The 24401-nt window shown below is 40.6% G+C and overlaps 2 protein-coding genes across 2 annotated transcripts in view; both read right to left on the bottom strand.

The window, feature by feature from the left end:
• The window catches only part of TIPRL (TOR signaling pathway regulator), a 31546-nt gene extending 17579 nt beyond the window's left edge, over nt 1-13967 (bottom strand). The window contains exons 1-3 of the mRNA XM_041767829.1: nt 13676-13967; nt 7500-7679; nt 6744-6843 (exon numbers count right to left, since the gene is read on the bottom strand). Of these exons, the coding sequence (XP_041623763.1) occupies nt 6744-6843; nt 7500-7679; nt 13676-13779 (384 nt within the window). The 5' untranslated portion in view covers nt 13780-13967. The remainder of the gene's footprint in view (nt 1-6743; nt 6844-7499; nt 7680-13675) is intronic.
• Nucleotides 13968-21071: 7104 nt separating this feature from the next.
• LOC121496271 (elongation factor 1-alpha 1-like) lies at nt 21072-22460 on the bottom strand. Its single transcript, XM_041764687.1, has one exon. The coding sequence runs from the start codon at nt 22458-22460 to the stop codon at nt 21072-21074; it is 1389 nt and encodes a 462-aa protein (XP_041620621.1).
• Between the last annotated feature and the right edge of the window lie 1941 nt (nt 22461-24401).

Raw genomic sequence — 24401 nt, 5'->3', positions numbered from 1 at the left:
AATGTCTGACTTCAGCTCAGGTTGTGATCCCAGGGTCCTGGGATCGAGTCCTGCATCGGGCTCCTCACAGGAAGCCTGCTTCTCCCTCTGCCTGTGCCTCTGCCTCTCTCTCTGTGTCTCTCATGAATAAATAAATAAAATATTTAAAATATAAATATCCTCAGGTGACTGTTAGAAATGACAAAAATCTCTTCTGAGGAAAAGAAAATCATCATCTTGGGATTTAAACAAAAATAAGGAGATGTATTAGGAGCCTAGACATCATAAACCAGAACTAACAGAAATAACAAGACAATAAAAGACCTTAGGGACTCCAGATACTGAAAATGAGGCCAAAGCTGTAAAACAACAATGCACACTAGTTCCAAGGAAATAAAGGCTAAAGTAAAAAAATTCAAATCATACTAGAACATATTTTTTAAAAAGAATTGTGATCAGGAAGGATCCTGCTGGAGGGTGCTTGCAGCATTTTATTTCTTTTCCTGGGTGGCTACATTTCACAATTCATTAAACTGTACCTTCGTGTTTTCTGAGTTATTGGCTTAAAAAAGTTATGGGATACTACAAACATTCTTGATATCTTACAAGAAAAGTGAGTCCTACTCATCTTTCAAATAGGACCTCCCTCACATCAGATGAAGGCTTATGATAAGGAAATTACTCGACTTATAAAAATATTTTTAGTTTATCGTATAAAGTTAATCAATGGTAAATGCTAAGAACCCTATGTTAAATTTCCTTCTTAAAAATTTCCTCTTTAAAAATTAAGTGGTTTGGGAAGCCCGGGTGGCTCAGCGGTCTAGTGCCGCCTTTAGCCCAGGGCCTGATCCTGGAGTCCCGGGATCAAGTCCCACGTCAGCTCCCTGCAAGAAGCCTGCCTCTCCCTCTGTCTGTGTTGATGCTTCTCTCTCTCTCTCATGAATAAATGAATAAAATCTTTAAAAAAAAATTAAGTGGTTTGTGTGTGTAAAGATATATATTTATCTTTATATATATGTAATACATATAAGAAAAATATTTTTTTGTTTCTATAGTACATACCATTAGGAACATATAGTGAAGTTGCTGTTACACAGTGATTTTTTTCTTTTTTTAAAAAAATTAAGATATAACTTCAATATTATACAAGATTCACATTTTGAAAGTATACAATTCGGTGGTTTTTAGTATTTTCACAAGATTGTACATTCCTCACCACTATCTAACTCCAGAACACTGCATTATCCCAAAGAGAAACTCCCATACCTATTAGCAGTAACTCTTCATTCCCTCCTTTCCCTAGCTCCTGGAAACCACTACTCTAATTTCTGTTTCTACAAATTTGCCTTCTCTGTAAATCATTCTGGAATCACACATGTGCGTTTTGTGTCTGACTTCTTTCACTTAGCATGTTTCAAGGTCCATCCATGTTGCAGCACATATTGCATTTCACTCATTTTTCAAGACTAAATAATATTCCACTGTCTAGATACACCAGTTCTACTTATTCACTGATGATTATTTGGGTGTTTTCCACATTTTAGCTATTATGAATAACGCTGCCATGAACAGTGGGGTACAAGTTCTTGCATGGATATGTTTTCAATTCTCTTGAGTGTAAACCAAGGGAGCAGAATTGCATGTTATATGGTATCTCTATGTTTAACTTTTTTTTTAATTGCAGCCAAACTATGTAACACGAGATCTACCATCTTAACCATTTTTAAGTTTATAATTCAGTAATGTTGACTATACTCACATTGATGTCAAACAGATCTCTAGAACTTTTTCATCTTGCAAAATGAAATAATATCAGAATTGTTAACCCAGGGACACCTGGGTGGCTCAGTGGCTGAGAGTCTGCCTTTGGCTCAGGTTGTGATTCTGGGGTCCTGGGATCGAGTCCCACATCAGGCTCACCGCAGGGAGCCTGCTTCTCCCTCGGCCTATGTCTCTGCCTCTCTTTGTGTGTCTCTCATGAATAATAAATAAAATCTTAAAAAAAAAAAAAGAATTGTTAACCCATACCCCTGTGAAAAACAATTTTATCAACTAGGATACGATACTTCTATCGTTCCTTTTGTCTTAGACTTAACAAAGTCCATTCATTTCCAATGTTTAAGTCTATACAGTCCCCCTTAAAAATGTACTTTGAAAAGCTGAAGATATTAAAGATCATATATAAGTGGCCAATAAGCATATAAAAGATGCTCAACATCACTAATCATTAGAGAAGTACAAATCAAAATTCCTCATGCATTGTTGATGGAAATATAAAATGGTGCAGTCACTGTAGAAAACAGTATGAAGGTTCTTCAAAAGATTAAAAATAGAATTGTCATGTGATCCAGCAATTCCACTTCTGGGTATATAACCAAAAAACTAAAAGCCAGATCTCAAAGAGATTTTTGCACACCCTTCAAAAGATTAAAAATAGAACTGTCATGTGATCCAGCAATTCCACTTCTGGGTATATAACCAAAAAACTAAAAGCCAGATCTCAAAGAGATTTTTGCACACCTATGTTCATAGCACTATTATAGCCAAGGACAAGCAACCCAAATACTCATTGATGAATAAGTGGATAAATAAAATATGGTATACAAGTATACAGAAATATTATTCACCCTTAAAAAGGATGGAAAGTCTGACACGTGTAATACTGATGAACCTTAAGGACACTATGCTAAGTGAAATAAGCCAGTCACAAAAGACAAATATTGTATGATTCCACTTATCTGAAGTATCTAGAGTAGTCAAATTCATAGAAACAGAAAATAGAATGGTGGTTGCCAGGGGCTGGGAGAGGAGGAAGTAGGGAGTTATTGTTTAATAGATACTGAGTTTCAGTTTTTCACCATGAAAAAGTTCTGGAAATTGTTGCACAACAATAACTTAACACTAAGTTAATATACATAGAAATTGTTAAGATGGCAAATTTTGTAATATGTTTTTTATTACAGTAAAAAAAAGGAAAGAGGAAAATAGTTCAAAATATTAATTTACACTGAATGAATTTGCAAATGTTCCAAAATGCTTTTAAAAAAATGCCTTTTTTTAGGGGCACCTGGGTGGCTCAGTTAGCTAAGCATCTGACTCTTGGTTTCAGCTCAGGTTATGATCTCAGGGTCCTGGAATCGAGCCTGTCTAGTTCCAGGCTCAGTGGGGAGTCAACTTGAAAGATTCTCTCTTCCCCTTTCCCTCTGCCCCTCCTCCGGCTCCAGCTATCTCTTTTTCTCTTTTTTTTTTTTTTTATTTTTTTTTTAAAGATTTATTTATTTATTCAGAGAGAGAGAGAAAGGCAGACACAGGCAGAGGGAGAAGCAGGCTCCATGCAGAAAGCCCGATGTGGGACTCAATCCCGGGTCTCCAGGATCACACCCCAGGCTGCAGGAGGCGCCAAACCGCTGCGCCACCGGGGCTGCCCAGCTATCTCTTTTTCTCACTCTCTTTCAAATAAATCTTTTTTTAAAATGCTTTTTTATTTTTTTTAATTTTTATTTATTTATTCATGAGAGACATAGAGAAAGAGAGAGCGAGAGGCAGAGACACAGGCCGAGGGAGAAGCAGGTTCCATGCAGAAGCCTGACATGGGACTCGATCCCGGGACTCCAGGATCATGCCCTGGGCTGAAGGCAGGCGCTAAACCGCTGAGCCACCCAGGGATCCCTAAAAATGCTTTTTTAAATGCATGGACATCATACACATTCTATTCCTAAAAGGCAATACAACTAGAAGAGGCAGTCTTCCACTTCTAGTCTCCTGGAAAGTAAATTTATTTTTTAACTGGAATGAAGAAAACGACCACATATTGTCAGGTACATATCAAGCATGTGACCTCATAACATTCTTACACCATAATCTCAGAGATGTTCCGAGGGTGGCCCAGCTAATAAATAGCAAGGCTGGATTTGAATCTAGGCAGTACAAGTCTATGACTGACTTTCTTCTCTTACACTATGCTACAACTCACAGAGTAATAGGCAAAACAACCCAAGAAGGGTGAGAAACGCTACACACACACACACACACACCAGCAGCCTCCAGCAATTAAAAGGCAAGAATTTAAGGCCAAAAGGAAAGGCTTCATTCTAATGTCTCATTCTGTGACATTCTTTTTATTCATATAAAATATATTCTCTTCCATGGGCATATATTTTCTATACATAGCAGGACTTTTGTTTTCAGAAAAGGTGAAGAATTAAATAATTTAAAATCCCAGGTAATGATATAGGTTAAAAAATCCTTACATATCGAGAAAGTCAAAAGCAGAAAATGTTCCTATGGGATGATCTTCCCCATACAACAAACATGCTTAACAATAAGCTACCACATTGGTATTATGCTGTTAAGAGATACATACTTTAAGATCTTGAACCCATTTCTTCATCTGCAAAATGAGGATAAGAATGCCTATGATATAAGGTTATTTTGAGGATTAAGCAACAAAGTTCTAACAGTTTTGCCTTGAAAACAGTTACTTGATTTTTTAGGGCAATAAACGAATATAACCATCAACTTGTTTAGATCATAAAGCAAATATAAATATTTAAACAATATATCTAGGGGCAGCCCGGGTGGCTCAGCGGTTAGTTCCACCTTCAGCCCAGGGCATGATCCTGGGGACCCAGGATCGGGTCCCACATCGGGCTCCTTCCATGGAGCCTGCTTCTCCCTCTGCCTATGTCTCTGCCTCTCTCTCTGTGTGTCTCTCATGAATAAATAGATAAATAATCTTTAAAAAAATAAACAATATATCTAGTCTTGGTATTTCAATAATACCTAATACATATCTTTTGATAGTATCTTGGCATATATCTAGTCTAATATTTTGGTCTTGGTATTTCAATATTAACTTAGTTCCCTTGACATCTGAGATATAATATTATCATAATAATAATAGCAGCTACCATTTATGGACTCTTGCTATGTAACAGACACTGTGCTAAACACTTTACATAATCATTTCCTTACAACTGTTATTATCCAGTTTACCAAAGTGATAAATAATGTTTAGCAAGATTAAACTGCTTTTCTGGGCAGCCCCGATGGCTCGGCAGTTTAGGGCCACCTTAAGCCCAGGGCCTGATCCTGGAGACCTGGGATCGAGTCCCGTGTCAGGCTCCCTGCGTGGAGCCTGCTTCTCCCTCTGCCTGTGTCTCTGCCTCTCTCTCAATCTCTGTCTCTCATGAATAAATAAATAAAGTCTTTAAAAAATAATAAAATAAAAAATAAATAAACTGCTTTTCCAAGTTAAGTAATGGTGCTGGGATTTGAACCCAGGCCTGCCAAAGCCTGAGCTCATTACTACCAGTGAGGGGGTGTTTACACTAACATTTGTCAACAATACCTCAAAACAAATTACATCTCAGGTGAATGTGTCAGTAAGAGTACTGAACACACGTGCTTTTCACCTCCAACTCTCATCCTCCCTGTTTCTACTGCTGTGCTTCTTGCTCCTCCATCACAGCTAATGCTACTTCATAACCCACAGGAGGCCTTTTGTAAGTCATCACTCCTACAAAGGAATAAAACAAGGTCCCATTCCCTTATTCCTGGCAATGAAAGATCAAATGGACTACGTTCTTTACAAAGTTTCTCAATCAGAAGAAAGAACATTACTCTGGAAGTATTAGGGACTGAAATAACCTTGCTCCCCACTAGACCATAAAGGAGGGATTTCTGTTCTTTGCTGTATCCACAGCTCCTAGAATTAGTGCATAGCTCAGAGGAAGAGCTCAAGAATGAGTGAATGAATGAATAAATGCATACATGTTCTCTCTAAAAATGTATATTGTCTTGGAAGCAGCAGAGAAAACCAGTTAAACCTTGGATTACATGAGAGGCGGAAACTAAAGAGAATAGAGTTCCTTCCATGAACTTCTGACTTTCCAAGACTCTAAAGATCTCTGCAGAGACAAGGAGCCCATACATAGCTCTATCTCCTTAACATTTCTGTCTAAAAGCCAACATATGATATAGGGTCTCTAATAATTACTTTATTTACACTAAAATGATTTTGTTCTCTGTAATTGAATGTGATCATTAGAGAATGCAACCTAAGCCAAATTTTCTTCATTTCAGTCAAACTTTAGGATTTCAAAATGCAGCTAAGTTCCTAATATGAGACATACCAATTCCACTTTCCCAGCGTCATTCACCATAAAGTCAATCTCTTCTTAAGCACAGTTTACACATATGCATGATTAATGTAGAGCTTTAGAATTTATCGAGAGCTTTCCCACAGATTAGCTCATATCAAAACTCTATTGGGAGGTCATTGTTTCTGTTTACCCAATTTACTAAGAAAGTTGAGACTCAGAGTAAGTAGCTTCCTAGAGTCATACCAGGCCCCAGACAGTGCAAGCAGGACAAAGACCCAAGCTGTCTGACCAGAAGTCCTACCTGCCCACCTGCCTGTTCATCTGTACAATTGTAAGCTACTAACCAGCAGGTTCTAAGTACCCTAATTCATTATACCAAGGGCAGATACACATTTTAATGCTTTTTGAAAAATAATGGTAACATCAAGGCAGTTTGCTATTGCTACTAAACATACTTTGAGAATAAAAACTATTCCACTATGGCCTTCTTATCTTTTGCTTATAATCAAAAAGCAAAATCCCTTCACATTAGGTTCTAAAGCTTTCTTCAATAGAAAGTGGGATGAAAGTAGCAGCAAAAATAACCATTAAAAAGTTCTAATGCTGAGACTGTCCAAGACAATTACTGACTTTATCATAAAAGCAAAAAATAAGATTTACCTTTAACTTAAGTGATTCTCCAAGTAATGTCCCCTTATAATCTGTTGTATAGGTCCAATCGTATGGTTTAATAACTTCCTTGGAGTGTTCACCCTCCGTCCTCAAATATCAAAATGAGAAGGATTATAATCAGTGATGCAGAATATAGACCATCTGTATTCATATAACACACCAAATTACATTCTACGAATAATATAAATATCCTAATTTGCCAAAATTCACTAATACAAGATCTTTCTTGTTTTTCCTGCATATTTGTTGTTAAACTTGTCATAGCTGATAAAGTCTCTCCCATTGTCTGTATACTGCCTAAGGACATGGTTTAAAAGTTGATTCCTCCAAGGTACCTAGTACATAATAGGTAATAATTGCTAATTTGATTATCAAAGAAAATACATTTTTCTCTATTTCAAAGCTCCTCACATTTACAATGCAAATCACAAGTAAACATTTTTCTCAAAAACAGGAACATTAAAGTACACAGTGTACCGCCTCTTCACTAAAGAACACTGAAAGCTCAAAAATGTAAACCTTACATAGCTCAGCTCAACTGTAATTCAATTAACTCAACAAGTATTCAATAGGTGGAGTAACTAATCTCCATTTTATGGAAGAGAAAAATGAATCCTAGAATGATTGAACTACCAAGTTTAATAGTAACACTTGCCTTTCACTCTAATAAAATACACATAACATGACTGAAGATATCTTTCCACTTTTCTTTTTCATTTAACCCGTAACTGCCCGGATTCTCACCTGCTTTCCTGCCACTCTTCAGCACAGGCTACTTTAAGCATTCCTTGATAGTTGTTTACACATCTTAATGCATCTGTAGCATTGAACTCAATCCCAAAGCCAGAGCCATGCTGGATTCTTAAAACGTTGTCTCCAAACATCATTTCAGGGAGAGATGGCATATGTAATTCATCGGCTAACCTACGCATAACCAAAAGTCAGGTGATAGTTCCATATGTTATAATCACAAAGTGTGCAACAGAGGCAAAAGTTTAAATGTGCTCTGAGTGCGGTTTAGCGCCTGCCTTTGGCCCAGGGTACAATCCTGGAGTCCCAGGATCGAGTCCCACGTTAGGCTCCCATCATGGAGCCTGCTTCTCCCTCCTCCTGTGTCTCTGCCTCTCTCTCTCTCTCTCTGTCTCTCTGTCTATCATAAATAAATAAATAAATCTTAAAAAAAAACTACCCTCTCTCAAAAAATATTTTAAAAATAAATAAATAAATACAAATAAATGTGCTCTGAGTGAAGCTCTAAGGGACCAAAAGAAAGCACAAGACTTCAGTGCAAGTGCTCTATGACAGATACTCTAGCAGATCAGGAGCCTTTCTTTTCCATTTTCTTTTTTAAGACTTCTGGATTTTTGAATAGCTACACAGCTATTATTGTTAGGTAAGGTAAAATAACATCATATTAAAAGATATATTCTTACATAAAGCCAACAAAGGATCTATATATATCCTAAGACCATAATTACCCTTTTTCCAATTATTTTAGATCTACTTCTAATCATATTTACAAATTAAATCTTGCATATATATTAAAAACAAATAAGCAAAAAATCCTGCAAGAACAAATTAAACAACAGAAAAAATACTGATTCTTATTAGAAACATCTATTTCACCCCTGGATCACAGAAGGCCCACCACTATCAAGAATAAATATAGGTTCTAATTCTACTACGACTGCCTAGGTGATGACCTAAGGTACCACAGTATTATGGTTCCATAAGCTTCATGTTTCTGGTAGACTCTGTTCTTACATAACAATTATATTAGCCTGTTTCCTGTAGGAAAACAACTTTTCTAATATAATTTTCAACTTGTCACAAGTTTTAAAAGGTGGTGATGACGGCAAAAGCGCCAGTACTAATGAGGGAAACCAGCACTTGCTTACATGGATTTCTGGAAGGACTGTGTCAATGTACATTCTGTCCACTGGGGCACCAATTGAGCAATAAGTACCAAGAACTTAAATTTATATTGACTCAAAATATCCGTTTTGGGAAATCTGTACTAAGGAAATAAAAATCTGTAATAAGGAAATAATCCCCGGGACACCTGGATGGTTCAGCGGTTGAGCGTTGGCCTCTGGCTCAGGGCATGACCCCAGAGTTCTGGGATCAAGTCCACATCAGGCTCTGCAGCGAGCCTGTTTCTCCCTCTTCCTATTTCTCTGCCTCTCTCGCTGTCCCTCATGAATAAATGAAATCTTAAAAAAAAAGAGAGAATCCCCAGTGTAGAAAAAAGCTATACACTTTAATACTCATAACCATCTTATTTATAATAGTAAAAAGAAGTACTTGGATGTCCATTTATAAATAAATAAATGGGTATATAAACTACAGTATATCCATATGATGCAATATTATAGGATCATCACAAATGTTTAAAGAGAAAATATAATAAAATAGAAAAAATGATTATGATACAATAGTAAGAAAAAACTGGATGTATATTTATTACATCTGTCTGTCTGTATGTATATATATCAGTGATCTAACATTTTAAGTTACATCTTTAGTATGATATCTAATAATGTTAATTTTGCATCATAAATGTGAGTAAAATTTATTCTTAGTTATTTATTAGGAGCTAGAAAATACTAAGTGCTAGAGAAATTAACCTTCCTATGTCCACTACAACACTACTCACAATAGCCAAGATCTGGAAACAACCTAAGTGTCCATCCACAGATATAGAGATAAAGAAAACATGGTTTATACATACAATGGAATACAAGGCAATCTTTAAAAAGGAAAGAAATCCTGCAATATGCAACATGGATGAACTTTGAGGACATTATGCTAAGTAAAATAAGCCAGTCACAGAAAGACAAATACTACATGATTCTATGTATATGAGGTACCTAAAATAGTCAAATTTTGAGGTGTCTGGGTGGCTAAATTGGTTAAATGCCAAATTCTTGATTTTGGCTAAGGTCATAATCTCAGAGTTGAGAGACTGAGCCCCAAGCTGGGCTCTGTGCTTCAGAGCATAGTCTGCTTGAGATTCTCTCTCCTTCTCTGCCTCTGCCCCTTCCCCTGCTCACACATGCTCTCTCTATATATAAAATAAATAAATATATAAATAAATAAGTAAAGCCTTTTTAAAAGTAATAATAAAATAGTCAAATTTGTAGAATCAAACAGTGGAATGGTGACTGCTAGAGGCTGGCGGGGGGAGGATAAGTTACTAATCAATAGACTTAAACCTTCAGTCAAGTAAGATGAATAAGCTCTAGAGATCTGCTGTACAACACTATACCATAATTAATAATGATGTATTGTACACTTAAAAATTTGTTAAGAGGAGAACTACAAAAGACCCTGAATAGCAAGGCAATCTTGAGAAAGTAGCTAGAGAAATGCTTCCTAATTTCAATCTATACTACAAAGCTATAATAGCCAAAACAGTGTGGTGCTGGCACAAAAACATACACATTGATCAATGAAACAGACTAGAGAGTCCAGAAATAAACCCACTTATGGAATTCCCGGGTGGCCCAGGTGGTTAAGCTTCTGACTCTTGATTTCAGCTCAGGTCATGATCTCAGAGTTGTGAGACTGACCCCCACATAAGATTCGGCAATAGGGGGGAGTCTGCTTGAGATTCTCTTTCCCACTCCGTCTGCTCCGTCTGCTCCTCCTCCTCCCTGCTTGCGTGTCCACTCACATGATCTCTCTCTCTCTCTCAGATAAATAAATCTTTAAACCCACACTTATATGGTCAATTAATCTTTGACAAAGGAGGCAAGAACATACAATGAGGAAAAAACAGTCTCTTCAATAAATGATGCTGGGAAAACTGGAAAATCACATGCAAAAGAAGGAAACTGAACTACTTCCTTACACTAAACACAAAAATAAATTCAAAATAGATTAAAGACCTAAATGTAAGACCAGGGACGCCTGGGTGGCTCAGCGGTTGAGCGTCTGCCTTCCGCCCCGGGCATGATCCCAGGGTCCAGGATCAAGTTCCACTTCGGGCTCCCTGTGGGGCGTGGGGCACCTGCTTCTCCCTCTGCTTATGTCTCTGCCTCTCTCTCTCTGTGTCCCTCATGAATAAAAAAATTTTTAAATCTTTTAAAAAAAATAAATGTAAGACCAGAAACTATAAAATTTCTAGAAGAAAACATTCGGCAATAAGCTCCTTCATATCAGTCTTAGCAATATTTTGTGGATATGTCTCTTCAAGCAAGAGCAACAAAAACAAGAATAAATAAATGGGAGTACGTAAAACTAAAAAGCTTTTGCAAAAAATAAAAAAATAAAAAAAATAAAAAGCTTTTGCAGAGCAAAGGAAATCATCAATAAAATGAAAAGACAATCTACTGAACAGCAGATATTTGCAAGTGATATACTCAATAAGGGATTAATATCCAAAATATATAAAGAACTCACACAACTCAATATACACACACACATACATACACACACACACAATCTAGAAATGGGCAGAGCAGCTGAAAAGACATTTCTCCAAAGACACAGAGACACATGAAAAGACATTGAACATTACTAATTATCAAGGAAATGCAAATCAAAACCACAATGAGATATCACCTCACACCTGTGAGAATGGCTATTATTAAAAAGACGAGAAATAACAAGTGTTGGTGAGGATGTGGAGAAAAGGGAACCCTCCCACCCTGTTGGTGGGAATGCAAAATGGTACAGCGATTTGAAGAACCCTAGAGGTTCCTCGAAAAATTAAAAACAAAACTACCATATAATCCAGCAATTCCACTTCTGGGTATTTATTTGAACTAAATAAAAACACTGATTTGAAAAAAAATACATGCACCCTATGTCCACTGCAGCAATATCTACAATAGCTGAGATATGAAAGCAACCTGGGTATCCATCGAAAGATGAATGTTTAAAGATATAGATGTAAATATAAATACACACATATTTCCAAGGAAAAAGCACAAACTTCCAAAGGAAAATAAATTTAAGAACGAGGATCTCATGTTAAGTGTTCCTACTACAATAAAACAAAATTTTTTAAAAGAAAATATTAGGGGATCCCTGGGTGGCTCAGCAGTTTAACGCCTGCCTTTGGCTCAGGGTGTGATCCTGGAGTCCTGGGATCCGGTCCCACGTCAGGCTCCCTGCATGGAGCCTGCTTTTCCCTCTGCCTGTGTCTCTCTGCCTCTGTGTGTGTGTGTCTGTGTGTGTGTGTGTGTGTGTGTGTCTCATGAATAAATAAAATCTTTAAAAAAAAGAAAGTATTAAACACTTTAAAAATTTAATAAGATGAAGATTGAGTATACTGGAATAAATATTCCATAAAAAACATCCAATTAAGTAAATTGTAACTACTGAACAATGTATATGAAATAATATGAGATGTGATTCTCTGAATTTTCCCCAGTATATCCGGAAAAATCTGGTGATCCTACAAAATATTCCAGTTATATATGTAAAATAATTAGTCTCTAATTTACACTGCTAAACATCCTTTCATGACTCCCTGGTCACTTACCTCTGCCTAAACCTCAAGTGTGCCCTACGCTACCATCCCGTAACTTTTTCCTTTTCTTCTGGATGACTTCTACAAGATTTAGTCCACTCCCAAGGCTCCAGGTGCCATACAAGCTGATGATTCCCAAACCCAAACCCATGGACAGTCATGTTGAGTTCCAAGATAAATGCTTGCCGCTCCGTCACTTTATGACCCCCACACAACTCACACAGTTCGGCGATCTCAACTCATCCTCTATTCAATCATTGCCCCAATCTGTTCTTCCTCCTATTTCTCACCTTGTTCAATGACAAAGCTTCCCATGCCAACAGCCCAAGCAAGAAATCTTGTCATCACTATAGACTCCTCCTCCTTCTTCCCTCTTGCTGTCAACCATCAAATCCAGGTACCTAATCTTCTAAAACCTCCCTTTGCCTCCTCTTCTAACGGGTCTCCTTTCCCAGTCCCGCGGCCCTCCAATCCATCCTCTACATCACCCGCAGAGAAATCTTTCAGAGTATACATCTGACAATGTCACTGCTTTGTATAAAATCACCCGGTGGTAGTCACACACAATACTAACTCCTCAGCCTGGCCTACAAATTCCCTCCAGCTCCACTCCCCTGGGCCCTACCTCCCACTTCCCATTACTCCCCCTCTGGAACCCCACGCTGCAACCACACAGAAACGGTTCTTCAAAAAAAACCCAGGCTCGCGCTCCTGGCTTTACACGTGTCCCCGACGCCCCCAAGCTCTGTCCAAATTCAGTTCAGGCGTCACAAACGCCGCACCGCTCGCACCATGCCTGGCCTCGGGGCTTCACACGTGCGCCCATCCCCACCCCATCCCGCCGACTTTATCCAGATTCACTCAGGCATCCGAATTTCCCGGAGCCCGTGTGCCTCTCAACCGTCTCAAATAATCCCGCCTGTACATCTTGATAAAGATGTTATTCAGTTATTCACACGGTGTTATAAAGGCCTGGCTCTCCCATAAGGCTGCATTCCTGGAAGCAGAGGCTCTTCCACCTTTCGTATCTCAAGTGCCTGGCACAGCACCTGACATTCTAAAAACCAAGCACAAGTATCGTCCCCGCCATCAACCCCCAAGAAAACAGGTCACCGCCACCACCACCACCCCCGCCCGGAAAGAAACGGGGGAAAGGAGCCGCAGGCTGGGACAGGCAGGGACGTCCGGCGAGGGCGAAGTCCACCAGCACAGTCACGCTCCGCTCAAACCCGGGCGGACTGACAGTTGCCCGAACGCACGCCAGGCGACCCCCGCCGAAGGACAGGGGGTGGCGCCAGGATTCTCTCCGAGTCACGCAAGGGTCCCATCCTCAGGGACGGCGCCCCCGCCCCCGCGCCCGGGGGTTGGGGCTGCGCGCGGCTCGCCCTGCCTCCCGCCCAGGCCCAGCTCCCGGCCCGCGCCCCGAGTCCCGGAGCCTCACTTCTCCACATCCGCTGACTTCATGATGTGGGTCTTCGCCGCCGTCAGCTTCCAGGGCCCGAAGGAGAAGTCCTGGTGGCTGCTCTGGAAGCCGTGGATCATCATGGCCGAGGCGGCGCCGGCGCTGACCTCACGGAACACGCTGGACGAGCGGCGGCAGCGGCGGCAGCGGCGGCGCAGGCCGACACCGGTTTCTCCGCCTCCGCCAGGCCCAGCCCCCTCGGCTTCCGAGCCGTTACCATGCCCGGCCCCTGCCGCCCCGCCCCCTGCCGCCCTACCAGGACGCGGGCCCTCCTTTCCGCCTCCTCCGCCTCTTCGAGCTTTACTTCCGGGGCCAGTTGCTAATGTTGCGTGACCTATACGTCTTACGTCACGATGCACCGGAAAACAAAAAAAGGGGCGAAACTACTGAGGGGCGGGGCTTCGGCGGCAGGGGGTGTGGTCAATGACGCACCGCCCCTCCCGCCAGACTGCTTGCATGACGTCACCTGGGAGTATTTTCACAGAACGCCCGTGATGGGGAAGGCGAATTCAACAAGATCTTTAGAGAACTCGCAAAGTGCTGTGATTACGTCCACGTTGGCGAATCAGCGTGCAGAGAAAATGCCGTATATTTTTCTGTTGAGGCCAAAAACCCAGAAATCCCTTAGGATTTAGAGGTCCAGCACCAAATGTTACATGATTCAGAAGTGGACATCTAGCAACTAAGATGTTGACTGAGACTCCTTTATCAAAAATTTCAGACTTCGGACAGTTCAAGACTTTCCTATTCTAGGTCCCTGGTAGAGTGGAAGCAACACTGGAGAAACTGGTATTAAATCCACTTTTGCGGTGCTGTTTTGGGCATCCTTGGGCAAACGTCTTAACCTATGACTTTGGCTTCAGTTGCCTCAAGACAAGATGGCTTCATGCTAGGACATCTCCCGAATCTTGTCTTTCTGGCCTCATTTCCAGAACCTCCCTCTCAGCTCTACCCACGTGCACTCACCCCTACTTCTAAGCCCTTATTCTTGCTGTTCTCTCTCTTAAACCTATTAAGCCTATTCAGACGTATCCCTTTTCAAACTCAACCTGGCATCTTTGGAAAATGTTGATTCTCCAGCCCCTGTGCCTCACCCTAGCCAAGGAATGATTTGCCTTGAACGGATACATTTTCAGAAGGCTTTTCCTAAGCCCTGGAGCTGGGTTTACTTACTTCTTCCTCTGAGCCAACATGTTAACTTAAGAAAACTTCAGCGTCCACTCATTCATCCAAATGAATATCAAAATGTGAGCACCTGCGATTTGCCAAGCATTTGTTTTATAACAAAATAGCATTCTCACCCTCTCTTGTAATGGATTTTGACAATGGAATTCTGAGACCTGGTTTCAGTGATACGAGGCAGGACCTCTTTCCTCTCAAAATGCATGTTACCTATCCAGTTTCATCTAAAATTTCAATGGCTTCAAGTAGGGAAATGGGCCATGATTTGCTTAATCAGTTATTTACAATTTAGTCTAAATGATTTTATTATATCATTTTCTATGCACTAACCTTGATAGGAAAGTACCAGGCCACACTATCCAGACCCCAGCCAGTGCTTTCCCACCTACCCTTTCAAAACATTTGTCCCCTTCCCAAATTTTCCTAGGCAGGCTACAATGAAGACTTCCTATTAGAAGGATATTTGTATCCAAACTTAAAATCTAACAATTAAGCCCCTTGTTTCTATGGCCTCCAATTCAGCATCTTATTAGAGACTTTAAGACTAAAATTCTTTGAGGGTACAAAGAAACAAATCTTTAAAGGTATAATTTAATGCACTCACACATTAGAAAGAGAAATAGTTAGGCGTAAACTGGGTATTGTCTGTGCCATTCAAGTACTATCATGCAACAACTATCTGCGTATAAAGCTGGGTTTGGGGAAGGAGTAATACCTGGGACTTGATTTTTCAAGAGCCACCCAATCAAACCATCTACTGTGCTAGTTTGCTAAGATTTAGTTCTGAGAACAACCAACTGGTTATTAAAGAAATTTGCTCATTACACAGGTTTTTGGGGGCGCCCACTATGGTGCCAGAATCTGTTTTAGGTATAAGGACACAGCAGGAAATAAAACAGGCAAGATCCCTTTCATTTCAGGGCTCATACTACAATGGAGAAAACAAGTAATAAGCAAGTAAAGAGAATTTGTGATTTCAGACAGGGATAAATTCTGTGCAGAACATTAAGCAGCTTAGGTGGAAAGGGTTGTGTGTGTGTGTGTGTGTGTGTGTGTGTGTGTGTGTGATTGAGTATGTGTGTGTTTGGGTATAGAAAGTAGACTGGTATAGATGGAGTGACCAGAAGAGCCTATTACTGGGAGCGTGTAGATGAATGGAGAAATGTAGGCATGGGGCACATTGAGAAGGAACTTGATGATGCCATGCTAAAGAACTTGGGACTTTTCCCAATGAGTGATTAGAGGTCACTGCCTCAGTGAGGGAGTATGATTGGCCTAAACTTGTTTCTTCAAAGTGAGATACACATACATGTTATCATACAGCAAGATGCATTGGAGGGAAGGAAGAAAACATTAATACTTCTATTTATATTTTTTTCGTTTTTTTAGTTCCATTGTGCACAAGTTTTATAATATTCATATGCATTTTATTTGCAAACAAATATTGGGATACATTTTTTACAGATATTAATGGGAAATGATTAAATAACTTTGTGGATTATTGGCCTAGCTGAAGGCAGTAGTAGGGAGGTGAGAGAGAAGAGGATAGGAATGGGAGAGAACTAGGTGACTGACTGAGTACAAGGGGAGACACATCCAATAAGTGGCCTGGAGATCACAACATCATAATCAGAGTACCTGTCACAGACCTGTGTGTTCTGTTCTGTGATGACAAAGAAAGACAAGGACCATCAAGAGAAAAGACATGGTCATATAAAAAGAGAGAAGAGCTGTGGCAATGAAGTCTGACTCCCTTTGTTCCCTCATATGTGAAATTCTATACAATGATAATATCTGAATGCTAAAATCTGTGCAATGTAGGGGCATCTGAAAGAATGATCACAGTCATTAAAGAAAATCAATATTGTTTAAATTTGTATACCGCATCAGTTGTAATTTAACTGTCTCTTCTGTGTCAGAGTGATTCCTTTCTGCACTACAGGATAGCTTGCCGAAAGATTGATCTTAAAACTGCAAAGAGGGGAGTCTGAGTGGCTTGGTTAAGCATCCAACCCTCCATCTCAGGTCTTGATCTTGGGGTTCTGAGTTCAAGCCCTGTGTTGGACTCCCCTCTGGGCATGGAGCCTACTTTTAAAAAAAATGCAAACAATTGGCCAAATTACCCATCTACAAAGCTACCCAGCTTTCCCTTCATTTAAGGGGCTCAGGATCTGTGAACTGACTCAGATCTGGGAACTAGAGAGGGGTTATGGCTTTCATGGTGATGCAATCCAAGTTTTGCTTTCATTTTTGTTTTGTTTTGTTTTGTTTACTAAGAGTTGTGCTGGTAGTACAGATCAAGTAGAACCTTAATGTACTGTTCATCTATTTCTAGCTTAGAGACTCACCATCAGTTACCCTTGCCCAAGATCTCTGTGGGTCAATCCATTTTGGTGATCACTCCACCCTTGCTGCCTATTGTAGTTACCATACTCACATTGCTTCTGATCAATTAAATACTCCTATTTGCCTTTTGCCATCTTGGACATCACTATAGTCAGTCCTATGGAAATCATGGAGTCTATTCTAATGGAAGGTCTCTCATCTCCATCCCTCCATTGTAAAAATAAGCCAATGAAGCTCTTTTGAAGGATGGTGGTGTCCCTTTCATCAGTGTATTCCTTGGTAATGGACATGTACTCCAGTCCTCTCAGGGGACATAATTAGGAGGTGGATAAGCAGGTTATATGAGAGAAATCCATTCCAGCATTCTTATCTCCCTATGTTTTTGCATTACTTCTACATTAAGCCAAAGAAAATCTATATTTCTACTTCTGGCATCTAGGGTCATGGTTGAGATCAGGTTTCAGTGAGCCTACTGAACAAACAAGTCCCAGCTGTTCACACCAGCACATTGAATCCATTTATCAACACATTCGGCTCTCTCTAAAATTATATTCTTCCTTTGCTGGACCAGCATCCTCAGTGTGGAAATAAAAATTCCCACACATTGGGCGCCTGGGTACTCAGTTGGTTAAGTGTCTGCCTTTTGGCTCAGGGTCCTGGGATTGAGCCCTGTGCATCCAGTGGGGGGTGTGCTTCTCTCTCTCTCTCTCTCTCTCAAATAAATAAAGTCTTTTTAAAAAAATCCCACGCTTGCTTTCTGGAATTTTGCCAATATAAATTAGCAAAATACTGCAATTTGTTTGCTATTTTCAAGTTCTGGATGTGATTTTTGCATCTTGTCCTCTGGATGCACTGACAGTGGATGTGGTTAAGCAATGAAAAGTGGTAAGTGTTGGGCACAGAGAGAAATGGCACCCTCTTGCAAGGTGTCTACCTCAGCTGAGGTCATCCTGGAGCCTTGAAGCAAATTAGGACCATCTTAGAGAGAGGAAAGGGGCTGGGGATTGCAGGATCAGGGTACTTAGTTTCCCCAAATCTTACTGCCTCAACTCAATGTCCCCACTCTTGGTCTAAATGTTCTAAAGTCACATGAGAGGTTTGCAAGCCTGAAAATTAAACCTATGATGAAAGTCAGCCACCTGCAAGACCATCACTGTGGCTCATTTTGCTCTCTTTTTAGTTCATTAGCTAGAAGAGGCCAGAGATACTTATAACAGGCCACCTGAGAAACTTGCTAGTCTCACAATGAGCTAAGCCAAGGACTTAAGTTATATATTCTGTTTCTGTTTAACGGTTTACCCTGACAGTTTCAACATGCATACTTAACAAAGCCTATTTGTTTATATTACCACCCTCCTCTCAAACACCATAGGGTCTTGGAATGCTTTCATCCCGACCACCCAACTCACTTCATATGTTATTTGCCTCCTGTGCTTTGAAAAAGAAAAAAAAAATCCATTCTCTGGCTCCCTGTTTTTACTAGCTATCTAAATTAATTTTTTTTCAAAAACCCTCAAAAGGAATTGTGCTTATATCAAAACAAAAGAAAGGAGGTGGCATCCTCCTTTGTTCCATCCTGAGGTAGGCAAGAAGAAAAGTTCTTACAAAAGGTAGAGAAGCAGCAGACAAGTGAGATGGCTGGTGGAGCCCCAGCAGCAGAGAGAGCAGTTTTCAGGGGGTTAAGCTAGGGCCTAGAAGTATCTCCTGAATAAAATGCCTGCAGGAGGCCTCTGTACGCCTCAACTTATTGAGAAAGAGAAGGCTAAACACTAAAGTATAATCCCTAAGGGAGCATCTTAATCAAGTTCCTCTTGATTGAAAGTAATAGAAAATCTCTTCAAACTAGCTTTAGCTAAGTACTCTATCCTATATATTTAAGAATCCAGGGGTTACCTCCTGGAATGTGCTGCGAATGTGAACAACCCTCTCCCCTCCCAGAGCATCTCGGTAGACATCTTGATAGCTGTCTCTGGGTTCACATTTTAAATTTCCAGAAGAGAAGATCTGACTGGCTCAGCTTGAGTCAGGTGACCCTATAACCCAGTTAGGGTGACTAAATGGGGCCATGCTGGTACAAGCACCCCCTGCCAACTTTGGAGACAATGGTTCTCAGAGAGAGATAGAGTCTACACACCCTGCCCCCAAGATCTGTAACAGTGGGCTTTGGGCTGTTTAGGGCAGGAACAGAAGAGTTTTTAAGTATGTGGTACTGTTAATTTAGGGAAGCCCCAGTGGGGACAGAAAATATTAGCAGAATGGAACATGAAAAGAGAAGTTGAAAGAGAAGTTATAGAATTTAACCTCTACCTACTTTACAGTTTTCTGTGACCAAACACAGACCTAACATTTAAGCAACACCTTGGCAAGGTTTGGGGACCCACAAAAGGATGAATTAAAGGCGAGCAATAGGTTATATCAAAAGCCAAAATTAAAACTATGTAGGCTCACAAAATATGCAAAACAGGGGAGTATCTACTTAGAGATCAGTGTTCTAGGTATTTAATAGCTACAGTGATATAACCCAATATACACCCATTTGGCTTATGAGAAATCCAATTTATGAGAATTCACATTCTTACTTAGGCTGCTGAGGCATTTCTTTGAATTTACAAGAAGGACCCTGTGACTTTTCACCTGCTGGGAGAACAGCTGAGCGTCCCAAGCAGGAGCCACCATGTGGCGAGCCAGGTAGAGGTCCCCACCTGGTTGAGGCTGGCTCTCAGAGCTCTCTAATGGCTGATAGTGGGGATGATGCAGGAATCAGTAGCGTTTTCATTAATTTTTTGGTCCTTGGTGTTAATTTTTGGCATTAAAGTTTTTATTATACAAATATGGTAGTGCTTTATTGTGTAATATATTAGATACAGGGACCCATTGTGAGTGTAGATTTAAGTGTATAGCACATGACAATGGCAAAAAAGCTGATGGAATAACAGTAAACACATTATTTTAGAATCATTTACAAAGAGAATCTATTGCACTATATCTTTGTGATAATTGTTCATGTTAACTGTTGGAGTCACTTGTCCAATTTCATAGAGAATTGGTGTTGTTTTAGTATAAATGGGCATTCATTGGGGGACTCAGGAAAATGTAAACACACAAGAGACCTTGATTCAAATGTTATGTTAAAAGAAAAATTACTGGATAATTCCTAAATATGACACACTATACTCTCAAAAGTGTTTTTGTAGCAGTAGAGTTGAGTAAAGGTAGATTTTTATATGTGTGTGCTTTAATTCAGGTAGCAGAAATGCTAAGCCATAATATTCCAGAGGATGCACAGATTTACTCAGGGACAGAAATGAGCAAGTGAACCATGGATTTTAAGACAGCTACCCGAGAAACAGGGATTTAAAACAAAACAAATGGAACAATTACAGGAATCCATGCTCTTTTTGTCCAGGGACACTGTATGGCCAAAATATTTTTCTTTCTTTTTCCTGCTTATTTTGGGGCCCAAACAAGGATAAAAGAAACCTACTCAAGTCACATGCAGGGAATTTGGATGGACAAATAGGGTTTCTTTCTGAAGGTATAGGTTTATTTTTTTTTTTCTCATTAAACTTTTGTTTTAATGGGTCTCAAAATTCTGTGACAGATTTTTGGTCAAGTTGTTTCCATTAAAAAGTACTGATTTTAAAAACTAATAACTTAAAACTGCCACACACGCACAAAAAAAATGGTCCACAAAACATTCTCCTTTCCTTCTGAAGGTTTTATGATGCATTGTTATCATTAACCAGTCTTTTACTATTAAACTTAAATGGCCAATTGACACAAACAGTTCTGAGACCGTTCTTCCACCACTGATTAAGACTGGGGTGGCAGGTATTGGGGATAATATTCATTTAGCCTTCTGAGCTTTCTGGGCAGACTTGGTGACTTTGCCAGCTCCAGCTGCCTTCTTGTCCACTGCTTTGATGACACCCACAGCAACCGTCTGTCTCATGTCACGAACAGCAAAACGGCCCAGAGGAGGATAGTCAGAGAAGCTCTCAACACACATAGGTTTTCCAGGAACCATATCAACAATGGCAGCATCCCCAGATTTCAAGAACTTGGGACCATCTTCCAGCTTCTTTCCAGAACGACGATCTATCTTTTCCTTCAGCTCAGCAAACTTGCAAGCAATGTGAGCTGTGTGACAATCCAGCACAGGTGCATATCCAGCACTGATTTGGCCTGGATGGTTCAGGATAATCACCTGAGCTGTGAAGCCAGCTGCTTCCATTGGTGGGTCATTTTTGCTGTCACCAGCCACGTTGCCACGACGAACATCTTTGACAGATACGTTCTTGACAATGAAGCCCACATTGTCCCCAGGAAGAGCCTCACTCAAAGCTTCATGGTGCATTTCAACAGACTTTACTTCAGTTGTAACATTGACTGGAGCAAAGGTGACCACCATACCAGGCTTAAGAACACCAGTCTCCACTCGACCCACTGGGACAGTACCAATACCACCAATTTTGTAGACGTCTTGGAGAGGCAGACGCAAGGGCTTATCAGTTGGACGAGTTGGTGGCAGAATGCAATCCAGGGCTTCACGCAGTGTGGTTCCGCTGGCATTCCCATCTTTACGGGTGACTTTCCATCCCTTGAACCAAGGCATGTTAGCACTTGGCTCCAGCATGTTGTCACCATTCCAACCAGAAATTGGCACAAATGCTACTGTGTCGGGGTTGTAGCCAATTTTCTTAATGTAGGTGCTGACTTCCTTAACGATTTCCTCGTATCTCTTCTGGCTGTAGGGTGGTTCAGTGGAATCCATTTTGTTAACACCAACAATTAGTTGTTTTACACCCAGTGTGTAAGCCAGAAGGGCATGCTCACGGGTCTGCCCATTCTTGGAGATACCTGCTTCAAATTCACCAACACCAGCAGCAACAATCAGGACAGCACAGTCAGCCTGAGATGTGCCTGTAATCATGTTTTTGATAAAGTGTCTGTGTCCTGGGGCATCAATGATGGTCACATAATACTTGCTGGTCTTGAATTTCCACAGGGAGATATCAATGGTGATACCACGTTCACGTTCAGCTTTCAGTTTATCCAAGACCCAGGCATACTTGAAGGAGCCTTTTCCCATCTCAGCAGCCTCCTTCTCAAATTTCTCGATAGTTCTTTTGTCGATCCCACCACATTTGTAGATCAGATGGCCGGTAGTGGTAGACTTGCCCGAATCTACGTGTCCAATGACGACGATGTTGATGTGAGTCTTCTCCTTTCCCATTTTGGTTTAGGTTTAGCGGTGGTTTTCACGACACCTGTGTTCTGGCGGCAAACCAGTTGTGAAAAAGCTGAAGGTATAGGTTTAAATGCAAGTTCATAATCTGGAGGAGGGTACGAGCTGGTAGAGGTGCAATGAGGTGAGATTCTGAGTTGGAATCAGTTGCCGTCTCCCTTGGTAGACACAAGCAGGAGGCTGTGCATGGGCTATGGCCTGCAGACCTAGAGGCAGAGCCCCATCACTAGAGTGTGAGTTGTTAAAATGAAGGTGATGTTAAAATGAAAAGAAAAACATCTTCAGGGGTTATTGCTGTCATTGGGTGTGGTCAATCAGACTACCCTGAGAAGAGATGAAAAAATGAATAGGCTTTGGCAAGTGGAATCTTCAACATTTCCCTTGAAATGGGAAAAATCTAAACAGGCTTTTGAAGGGGAACATAAATGGATAAGCATCAGGGATCCAGAGTCAGGCTGCCTGGGCTCCAACCTTCTCTCCTCACTTGCTAGTTGTGTGGCCTCTGCCAACCCTCACTTTGCTCATTATTTTTTCTTATGGTCATTCCCAATAATGACATATATCATAGGATGGTCAGGAAAGTTAAACAAGAGAATATATAGGAGTATCTAATCTAGCACAGTGCCTCACAGAGGTACTTATTCAATAAACTATCCAGGGTATGAATGGAGTCATGCATGCTGGTCATTCCGAGTGATCCTCATTCTCCAAGTGTGGTCCTGAGGCCACATGCATCAGAATTGCCTGAAATGCTTGATTAAAAATTACATTCCTACTGCTCCTCCCAGACCTGCTAATTCAGAATCTATAAGAGTGGGATCTGATTTGAAAGGAGGATTCATTTTTAACAAGATCCTCACATTAATCTTATGTACACTAAACTCAGAATCCTCAGACCATGATAACCCCAGAGGCTGCTAAAAAGCTAGAACATTCACCAGAGAGAGTAGAAGCCATTGGGATAAAATGTGATGTTCCTACAAATTGCTAAACACAGTGGTTTTCTTCCATGAGGAGGAGTATGTTTGTGTGCACGTACACATGTATACTTTGAAGAGAGATGACTGGAGGCTGCTGATACAAATAGTGATGATGGCCACAATGATTTATTGGACACTATTCTGTGCCAGGCACTGTGATAAGTTATTTACAAATTGAGTTCATTTAATTCTTAACATGAATAAAATTTAACATACGCTCTTTTTTTATACAAAAACATGTTATGATCTCAGATGCAGCCATCCGTGTTTGTGAGACACCTGATGTTACTACCATAGACATGACCCATGTCCTGCCAACCTATGAGCAGGGTATCCTAATTTCAGCAAAAGGGCTACAAATAATTAAAACAGCTTCTGGGAATTTCCTGCTACTATTGTGGGTGGATAGACTATCTGCTGAGCATTGAAGTCACCCAGATAATGGCAGGGCTTAGCAGAGAAAGGCCACAGAAGGCCAGTTGCCAAATCCCTCTGACAGTCCTGAGGGTGACAGAGAAGAGGAGGGTGAGAGAATGGGAAAGTGGGGTGATTTGGCCTCATAGGGTGGGGGTTTTAAGCAGAGTTAGAAAAGCAATGTTTCTGATGCATCAGGGTGGAGTGAGGAGACTGAAGCCCACCACGATCATGGAGGTACATGGGATTAATGAAAAATGAGCTGCGCAGCTCACGAGGGCTATGAAGGAAGCAGGGTCCTCTCAGAAAGACAAGATTTCAGTTAAGGAATTTGAAAGGCACGGTCTATAAACAGTTTTAAAATGTATGTAAGAATTTGTTTCTTATGGGTATTGGTGAACAGTACTGCCATCCTCTTCCTTTCTCTCCCCTTCTCTCCCTTTCATTCCCTTTCTCTCTATTTCCCTTTGCACAAACCCCTCCTGGGCTGAGAATGCCCCCTCATTCTGCTCCATCTGGCTCACTCACATGTTCC

This window comes from Vulpes lagopus, chromosome 1 (assembly GCF_018345385.1).
Source record: "Vulpes lagopus strain Blue_001 chromosome 1, ASM1834538v1, whole genome shotgun sequence".
NCBI lineage: Eukaryota > Metazoa > Chordata > Mammalia > Carnivora > Canidae > Vulpes > Vulpes lagopus.
Note: the sequence above shows the minus strand (reverse complement) of the source record. Positions and strands in the feature narration are given on the sequence as shown.